General features: G+C 39.2%; 3 protein-coding genes across 4 annotated transcripts; all 3 read left to right on the forward strand.

Moving 5' to 3' along the window:
- LOC18597373 lies at positions 84 to 1,314 on the forward strand. Its single transcript, XM_018123062.1, has one exon. The coding sequence runs from the start codon at positions 609 to 611 to the stop codon at positions 1,161 to 1,163; it is 555 nt and encodes a 184-aa protein (XP_017978551.1). The 5' UTR covers positions 84 to 608; the 3' UTR covers positions 1,164 to 1,314.
- Positions 1,409 to 3,999, forward strand: LOC18597374 (pentatricopeptide repeat-containing protein At2g35030, mitochondrial). The gene has a single exon (XM_007026371.2). It carries the CDS (start codon positions 1,701 to 1,703, stop codon positions 3,666 to 3,668), a length of 1,968 nt encoding a protein of 655 aa, XP_007026433.2. The 5' UTR covers positions 1,409 to 1,700; the 3' UTR covers positions 3,669 to 3,999.
- LOC18597375 lies at positions 5,867 to 9,357 on the forward strand. 2 transcript variants are annotated; one of them, XM_007026373.2, is made up of 3 exons: positions 5,867 to 6,172; positions 6,441 to 6,536; positions 7,776 to 9,357. In XM_007026373.2, exons 1-3 carry the CDS (start codon positions 6,074 to 6,076, stop codon positions 9,168 to 9,170), a joined length of 1,590 nt encoding a protein of 529 aa, XP_007026435.2. In that variant the 5' UTR covers positions 5,867 to 6,073; the 3' UTR covers positions 9,171 to 9,357. The 2 variants fall into 2 exon arrangements, with proteins under 2 accessions (XP_007026435.2, XP_007026434.2); XM_007026372.2 differs by having other exon boundaries at positions 5,868 to 6,172; positions 7,773 to 9,357.

Below are 9,561 nucleotides of genomic sequence, written 5' to 3' on the forward strand. Positions count from 1 at the left end.
AATACTAGAGTATGTATGGCATCTCCTGTAGTATGCAGTTGTGACTTTGTTGCTGATAGTTTTTGGGCCGCGAAGTTGATAGACAGTCAGTCACATGTGTTCTGGCTTTCACATGGGAGCAGTTGGTTCAACTAAGGGAAGTTGGATGGTGACAATTTTTGGTCTTAAGCTGTATTGTTGGTAAAAATGATATCACAGGGCGAAGTTTGCTTAGGAGTCCTTCAGTATTATTGTTTTTAGAACAAGTCCTTCAGTATTATTATTATTATTAGTTAATTAAATAAACGGGTGGCAACGGGCCCATGTCATGTGGTATCACGATCACCCATCAACCACTATTTGCTTTCCTCTCTGTCAGTGTTGATTGGTTCGGGTTCGAGAGCAGCACGTAAAGGCTCCAACCAGCATGGCCCACTTTCAAGCTGGAATCACGAGGGGATAGTAGTAAAGTCGTTGGTATCAATAATTGCGTCGTCTGACACACTGGACTCCGAGCCCGCCCATTCCCTGTCTAGTGGGTTGCAGTAGAGTTTGCAGCCCGATTAGCCCAATAAAAGTTAGTTTTTAACTTTGCAATTTTGCAAACCGAATTATCTGTGAAACAAGACATGGCAAGAACAAGGTATCATCCTCTACCTTCCTGTCCCAGTCCCGCTCACCTCTGCCTGCTCATCTTGTTCATCATCGCCCCTCCCTTAAATGGCACGGAGCTTGTGAAGGAGGTGTGCAACCACACCTCCGACTACGCATTCTGTGCTGAGACTTTCAATACAGGTGGCCCCCGGGCCCTTGCCGGTGACCTTGCCAATGCCGCTTTACGCTTGGCTCAAACCAAGGCCAGCCACGCCCAGTCCCTCATAGCTCGCCTTCTTAAGAATGCCACCACCCCTGTGGACCGCAATCGCCTCCAAATATGTCAAAGCTGCAGCAACAAGGCCGTATCTGAGCTTTCATCGGCTAACAATGACTTCAACTCCGACACCCTAGACACGATGGTACAAGGGATGAATAGTGCGGCTGATGCTACTAAAGATTGCCAGAATCAGATCCAAGGCAGAGGCACCTACTTTTCAGGGCTGGCCACCATCAATGGTGACTTGATCAAACTTTGTGAAATTTGTATTGTCTCCACTAGATATTTTACTGTGGAAGATTTTTACTAACTTAACTCTTCTTACTGATTTAGGGTTTAGCATTTTGATCAATCTTTTGCTGTTCTAATTAAAGCCGAAAGAAGTAGTATATGCAGTGTTTGGTGTTTTTAACATTCAAAATCGAATACAAACTGGCATAACATTTGCCACGGGGATTCAATCTTGCTTTGAACACCTTATAAATATTCAGTGCATGGTTACACGGGAATCTTTCCTTTTCAAGCGTCTGTATTTCCTTTCCATGCAAATTGCAAATCGAGATTCCTTTACAACGTTAATGTTTACCATAATCTTGGACTTGGTGCATGGAAATCCGATTTGTTTTCATCAAAAACCAAAGGTATTAATGTTCAGGTAAGGACATTGCCGAGCATGTATATATTAGTAATAAGATTAGGATGCCAAAGGCTGAGCCTTTGAATCCAAACCATACCAAACCAATCCGCTCCAGTTTCTCTGGTAATGCTCGCAATCTTTAATCTAATTCATTAGTAAAATACTGCTACTACAGCACTGCTAGTTAACTGGTTGGTCATCTACGCCATTATGAGCGGCCATCTTTCCAAGCTCCCCGCCTTAATCAGACGTTTTGCTCATTTCAATTTCTTATTTTCTGCTCACCCAATCAGACATCATACTGACATCTTTGTAACAAAACCTGCTTCATATACACGCGAGTGTAATATGCGGATTAACGACTTTGGTCGCCGTGGCAAAGTCAAAGCAGCAAAGCAACTTTTCGATGAAATGCTTCAAAGTCATAGGGACGCCGCCTCTTATGCTTCCATGATCACTGTTTATTTGAAAAATAATCATCTTCCCAAAGCCGAGGCGCTGTTTACCTCCATGCCCCGTACCCATAGAAACATTGTTGCTGAATCCGCAATGATCCACGGCTACGTGAAAGCCGGTCGTCTACCCGAAGCTCGTAAACTTTTTGATGATATGGTTGACAGAAATGTCTTCTCCTGGACTAGTTTGATTTCTGGGTATTTTGCAGTAGGGCAAGTTGCAGAGGGTCGTCTCCTTTTTGAGCAAATGCCTATGTCTGTGAAAAATGTGGTGTCTTGGACAACGGTAGTTTTGGGTTATGCACATAACGGTTTAATTGATGAAGCTCGCCATGTTTTTGACCGAATGCCTGACAAAAACATTGTTGCCTGGACAGCTATGCTCAAGTCTTATGTTGACAATGGCCGGATTGATGATGCAATTAGGCTTTTCTACCAGATGCCTCAAAGGAATCTGTATGCCTGGAATATCATGATTTCTGCCTGTCTAAAGGTTAGCAGAGTCTGCTTGGCTATTCAATTATTTGATTCTTTGCCCCAAAAAAACCTGATTTCTTGGACAAGTATGGTTTCGGGTTTGGCAAGAAACGGGATGACAAAACAGGCTAGGGAATACTTTGATCAGATGCCAGTAAGCAAAGACATAGCCGCATGGAATGCCATGATAACCGCATACGTTGATCAAGGGGACATGCCTAAAGCTAGTGAGCTTTTCTACTCGATGCCTAATAAGAACATTGTTGCTTGGAATGTCATGATTGATGGATATTCAAGAAATGGAGCTCAAGGTGAAGCTTTCAGCCTCCTGATCCTCATGCTTCGTTCTGGCTTCAGGCCTAATGAGACTACAATCACTAGCGTGTTGACCTCCTGCAATAGCATTTTAGAGGTCGGGCAAGCTCATGCTCTTGTTTTTCGTTTGGGGTTTGACTTTGAGCATGGCATTTCACTCACTAAAACTCTTCTTTCAGCATATTCAAGAATTGGGGATCTCAATTCAGCTAGGCTTGCTTTTCAAGGTCTAAAGGCTAAGGATCTTGTGTCATGGACTGCCATGATATTAGCATATTCACACCATGGATATGGTAAGCATGCATTACATGTTTTTGCAGCCATGCTAACATCAGGTGCCAAGCCGGATGAGATCACTTTTGTAGGAGTCTTGTCAGCTTGTAGCCATGCTGGTTTTGTAGAGAAAGGTCAAAGGCTATTTGATTCAATGAGTCACATGTATGGTTTACAACCCAGGGCTGAGCACTATTCTTGCCTTGTGGACATCCTTGGTCGAGCAGGACAAGTGGAGAAGGCCATGAGTGTTGTGAACAAAATGCCTCCAAGTGAGTGCGATGGTGCTGTTCTAGGAGCATTGCTTGCTGCATGCAGATTGCATAGGGACGATAAAATAGCAAATCACATTGGTAAACAGCTAATTGAGCTAGAGCCTACTGACTCTGGTGGCTACGTTCTCTTGGCTAATGTATATGCAGCGCAAGAGAAGTGGAATGAGTTTGCCCGAGTAAGGAAGATGATGAAGGAGAGGAAAGTGAAGAAAGTTGCTGGGTTTAGTTATGTAGAAGTGAAAGGAAAGAATCATGTATTCTTCGTAGGGGACAGATGTCATCCTCAGGTTGAAGAGATGTATGAAATGCTACGAGTTATGCTACCACCTCGTACGAGCGGGGTGGATTGCATTCAAGGGGACCCAACTATACCTTTATCGTAGTTTGTGAGAAACTGAAGAAAAATAGAGTTGCTGAATCCATCTGGGATTTGGTTGGTGCGGCAATTAGTTATAATGAGCATCAAAATCCACGACTGGTTGGAGTTATATAACTGCTGTGGTTTGTGCGGTTTGAAGGCAAGAAGTAATTGGTCAGTACATAGCACACGAGTGATTCCCAATGGGTGTTGAACATTAAAAGCTGTCAAATTTGAAATGGTGAAACCAATTGTGACATGAAAATTAGTGACTGTAGGAATGTTGTGATGAAGCGTGTATAAAAGAATCTTTTGATTTATGGAAATAAAAATGGGAGAGGATTTGAAATGGTCAATTGCCCGACCTCAAGTAAGCAAACAGACTGCCTTTTTGTTTTGGTTCGTTCAAAGACATTTAGGTAGCAACTGAGATGAGATGTTGATGTTGCAGGCAGCAGACAGCAGCAACCTTTCCTTTTTACTTCTTTTGAGGTAGAAGGAGAGGAGGAGGATGGTTAAAAGCCTTGGCATATGTCTCAAGGCTTGAAAAGATCCCTAGTCAAAACTCAATAATATCCTTTAATGCATAAGGCCCTTTCTGGCTTCTAGGAAATCGGTGTCTTGAATTTTGATTATTCGGATGCTCAAAATTAAAACTTAACATGATAATCATCAAATATTATATGCATCCGAACATTTAATTCAGTGGTTGGTGTATAATTTTCTCGCTTTAAGAATAGGGTTTCTTCCTTCCTCCAATTAAAAAAAAATCATCAAATACTATATGTATTTTGTGTGTCAATTAGCAGAGGACATTATATACTAATTGCGTCAGACTTAGTGCATGTTTGGTTTAGTATTTTCTTAATTTATCTATCTCTTAAAAATAAAAGTCAGGTCAAACATATCTTTTGAGAAGCTTTTAAAAAAATAATTTTTTTTTTAAAAATAAATTAAAAAAAAAAGTTTAAAAAAAAAACTCCAATGAAGAACTTTTTTATCTCTTTTTTTAAAAAATACAAGAAAATTTTTATTTTTATTTCAAAAATATCCTCCTTTGTTAAAAATAATTACAATATTATCCTCTAAAAAAAATACCTTCTATGATAATTTTAACAAAAATTATAACTTATAAAAAAAATTTATTAAATAATTTTATTTTAATTTTAAAAATTATTATTTTTTATAAGAGTTTTATAATAACTTTTAAGTTAAAAAAAAATATGATCAAGCATGCTTTTAGAGGTATATATATATATACACACATGTTTAAAGATAAATGTTTTGGGGTCCCCATTAGTATTTTGTGTAGTTGGAAGGGCCCATGTGTTTTAAAGTCTGCAAGGCAACAAGGAGAAGAAAAGCATATATGTACATATCTGGCGGCACCCACAACAGGGAGCCTAAAGGCCAAAGACCAGAAACCGGCCATCATGAGATATTGGATTTTAATTTGGTAAATTGCCTTTGCCTGTGCCTCGACTTCAAATTCAAATCGAACGCCTAACGGTCCTTTACTTTACTTTACTTTACCTTTTTTTTTTTTTTTTTTTTTACTATGGTCCCAATATACTAGTTGCAAAAAGAGGGCCGAGCCCTGGCCTCCTTGCTACTTTTTCAAAAGATATGATATGCACTGTTTTAACGCCAAATTAACAAAGACAAGCCTGAAAAGTGGTCCCTGCACTGCACTGCACTTATTCAACAATCTATTTATTGCATTTATTAGCTTTGCTCCCCACCTTTTTTTTTTTTACCTTGTTTCTTTGGATTATCTTATTTTCATTCATGTAAAAAATTATTTATAATCCAATCCAATAATCACATTCTTTGAAAAAAAATTTCAATTAATATGACTTTCAAATAATCACAATTTTTTATATGTAAAACATATAATTTCCAAAATAGACTAACCAAAACTACATTAGTTATTTAAACAATGCGGTAGTTAAAATATTAAATTATCTTTTATTTTATGAACAATTATTACATAATTATTTTTAAGCAATTAAAGTACGTGAGAATAAATACTACTATTATTATTATTACTAGTACTAGTACGGAAATAAGTTGTCAGATATGTATATATGCATGTATGTCAATGAAATAAATTACGGGTAATTCCTGAATCGCGTAAAAAAAGGGGTTGTCGTCCGTCGAGCAATGTAAAGGTAAAGGAAGGTGTGGCGTGTACAAGTATATATGGGTCTACTCTCTACATGCAGCGCAGGGGAGGGGAGGGGGAGGGGGAGGGGAGAGAGAAGAATAGAAATACTAAGTGCCAAATTAAAAAACGAAAATACAAAAGTGGAGGCTCAACAACAACAGCAGCAGCAAAGGGACTTGGAGTGGTGGACATCTTCGCAGATTTGCCAGACTTGTCTTTACTCTTTCCCCCATCTATCCCCTTTTTTTCACTATCCGACGGCAATGGGAGTAGGATCAGGAACTTCTTCCAAGCTCAAAAATGCAGCCAGGAAGATGATGGTTGCTGCATGCGGCTCCTTCTCCAGGAATAGCCCTCCTCGTGTAAGCTAAGCTCCCCTTCTCCATTTTATCTTCCATATCAGATGAACGTTGGATTAATTAAAGATCCCTTTTCTATGGAATATGGCAGTCTTACTCTTTACATTGTCTGCTGCGAATTTCTAACTTCGTTTTTTTTGGGTTTCAACTATAATTTCTATCGTTTCTGAATCACAGCTCTTCTCTTTTGAGTTTATAAAAAGAAAAAAATTCCCATCTCTTAGTGGACGACAGCTCTAATATTTTGTCGTGTTAATGGAAAAATCTGCAGATGTCGGTGTCACCCACAAAGCCAAAGAGGAAGTCGGAAGCTGAAGCCGGAATTGAAGCAGAATCCTTCACCAACCATAACGACCTTACTTCTAAGGTACCTACATTCAACATTTCCTTTTCTTTTTTCTTTAAACTTTTTCATTCTTGTCCAGGGAAATTACCTATACTATTAGGAGAGTTAAGAGCTCAAAAGGGTAGGCATTGTAATGTTATTTTGCGAAACTAGAAAAAAAAGTAGACTAGTATACACTCCTGGAATCCAATGCCCTCTCATCTCACCATTGACCGCGGTGTATATGAGAGATCTCTTGTTTATAGTAAGCTATTTGAGCTGTGCAAAGTTACCAACTTGCCTTCGCTTCTCATAAATTCCTTTATTCTCTGGATTCACAAGGCAACTTTTTTTATTATTGTGTTGTAACTCTAGATTTCCAGCTCCAATAACAGCTGGGTATTAAAAAAAAAGTTTGCTTGATTGAAGAAACAAAGCATGTGAATTCAACCTACCCAAAGATCCATAATCAGCTGTCCCCACCACCGGCAAAAACCCATTATCCTCACATCATTTCCTACCTCCACACTTCCAGCTTCAACTATTCTGCTCCCTTTGAATTACTCTCATGTTGACATATGTGGTACTGTATTTTTTTTTATTTGGTTATAATAAAATTGAAAACTAAACAAATTCCTAGTCTGGACGTATGCATGCTGTCCAATTTAGAACGATTCACTTACAAATACTATAATCTATTCTAAAAATTTCAGCAGAAATTTTGTATTAAAACCCAGATGTCTGCATCTTCCAACAAATGTGACATCATGGTTGGACAAAAAACAAATTATAAAAGTAGCACCCATCCACCTGATTTCATCTTCTTTTCATTTTTATTAAATTTTCTCTTATTTCATAATCTACATTAACTTCTTTATCCTAAAACAATCATTATAGTGATAATTAGGAGTAGAATATAGTTAACATACCAGAACATCCTTGATATTTTATTTTCATATTTTCATATTTGCATTTTCATTCCATATTAATTTGAATCATTGTATACTATTGTACCATTGCAATTTGAAAATTCTAATTGGAGGTTGAACATTTGAATATTGACCTGTTAATCATCAATATTTACAGATGTTTGAACTATGAGATTTACCTATACCTTTCTAGTGATTTTATATAGTAATTTTGACTTCGGTAACCAAAGAAAGTTATATTGTCCATTTTAGATCTGTGCAATGGATCCTTGAGAATGATAACAATATCAATCAATTTATTTCTTAATCATTCATCAGATTTTCTTATACTGCTATTCACGCATTGCAGCAGAACTTATGTGCGATATGTCTGGAGGTTCTAAGTTACAGCTCTGGCAGCAGCCCAGGGCAAGCTATTTTCACAGCTCAGTGTTCTCATGCATTCCACTTTTCCTGCATATCCTCCAATGTTCGCCATGGTAGCATCACCTGCCCTATTTGCCGTGCCCATTGGACCCAGTTACCGCGCAACTTAAACCCACCTGCATGTTCCCTCTCTTGCAACCAAAGTGACCCTGTTTTCCGTATCCTGGATGACTCCATTGCCACCTTCCGGGTTCATAGACGTTCCTTCCTTCGCTCAGCACGCTATGATGATGATGACCCTATCGAGCCTGACCACACACAAAATCATCCCCGTCTTGATTTAGCTCTGATTCCCCTACAACCAGCAGTTTTGACTCACCCCTGCTGCTTTCGGCGTCAGTCCTGCTCACATTCATCTTCTTTGCAAATGCCGGGCATTGGGCACAACTCAAACCATCATCACCATCATCATCACTTCAGCAGCTCCTCATCATCATCTTTATTGTTGCAACCTAGACAAACACCTTCCTACATGTGCTCCTCCTCAAATAGGAGACCTGCCTATCTCTGCATAAAATTGACACATCCACGAGCTACAGACATGGTACTGGTTGCAAGCCCCAATGGGCCACACTTGAGGCTTCTAAAACAATCCATGGCATTAGTGGTATTCTCCCTCCGACCAATTGATCGTTTGGCCATTGTGACATACTCATCTGCTGCAGCGCGCGTCTTCCCTCTCAGGCGCATGACATCCTATGGGAAGCGATCAGCGTTACAAGTCATTGATCGTCTTTTCTACATGGGGCAAGCTGATCCAATTGAAGGGCTTAAGAAAGGGATAAAGATACTTGAAGATCGTGCACATAAGAATCCGCAGTCCTGCATCTTGCACTTGTCTGATAGCCCAACAAGATCATACCATGCAATGAACTTGCAATTGCCTATTCCAATACATCGGTTTCATGTGGGATTTGGCTTTGGCACCTCTAATGGCTTTGTCATGCATGAATTTGAAGAGTTTCTAAGACAGTTGTTGGGAGGTGTGATTAGAGACATTCAATTGAGAATTGGGGAGGAAGCTAAGATCATTAGGCTTGGGGATCTAAGAGGGGGTGAAGAGAGAAGGGTTTTGTTGGACTTGGGCGAGTGTGTACATGTGTCTGTGGGGTATAGCTATGTTGAGGGAGGAAATGATGAATGCATCAAAACAGGGGAAACGATGGTGAGTATAGAGGATAAAAGGGAAACAGATGATGGCGACAGAGACACTGCTATCAGCATTGTTGGTGGAAGGACCAGCAGTGTTGAGGGTTGGGATTACCATGATCCTTACATGGCTAGAAGATGGGCTAAGCATTTGCATGGCTACAGGTTCTGAATCTGGATCAACCAACCTAAATCCTACCGTAGATATGGATATTTCATTCATTTCCTCGGGGATTTTAGTCATGTAGGACTTCTGATCTCCTGATCGTTCAATCAAACAGCTAATGCTCAGTGCAAAAGATGTTTATAAATCCAAATCTAAGATTTAAAAAATATATATAATCTAAATTTTTTGCTCCTATAGATAGAATCTGATTCACGATGCCATTCTTGAAGCTGTGAGCCATATATGAATTGCAATTTGCAATACCACATGTTCGTTGTTTATTGAGTCAATTGATCATTGGTTAGGCATAAACCAAGAGTGGAATTGTTTCAATCATATGAATAGTTCAACTACCATCTATTCACTAATCATTTGCATGAGTAGAGTTGATTCAGAT

This window comes from Theobroma cacao, chromosome 6 (genome assembly GCF_000208745.1).
Source record: "Theobroma cacao cultivar B97-61/B2 chromosome 6, Criollo_cocoa_genome_V2, whole genome shotgun sequence".
NCBI classification, from domain to species: domain Eukaryota; kingdom Viridiplantae; phylum Streptophyta; class Magnoliopsida; order Malvales; family Malvaceae; genus Theobroma; species Theobroma cacao.

Coding starts and splice junctions, on each gene's coding strand:
- LOC18597374 (XM_007026371.2), top strand. CDS start 1,701: ATGAGCGGCCATCTTTCCAAGCTCCCCGCCTTAATCAGACGTTTTGCT.
- LOC18597375 (XM_007026372.2), top strand. CDS start 6,074: ATGGGAGTAGGATCAGGAACTTCTTCCAAGCTCAAAAATGCAGCCAGG. Junction 6,173..6,440: donor CCAGGAATAGCCCTCCTCGT/GTAAGCTAAGCT, acceptor AAAAATCTGCAG/ATGTCGGTGTCACCCACAAA. Junction 6,537..7,772: donor ATAACGACCTTACTTCTAAG/GTACCTACATTC, acceptor CACGCATTGCAG/CAGAACTTATGTGCGATATG.
- LOC18597373 (XM_018123062.1), top strand. CDS start 609: ATGGCAAGAACAAGGTATCATCCTCTACCTTCCTGTCCCAGTCCCGCT.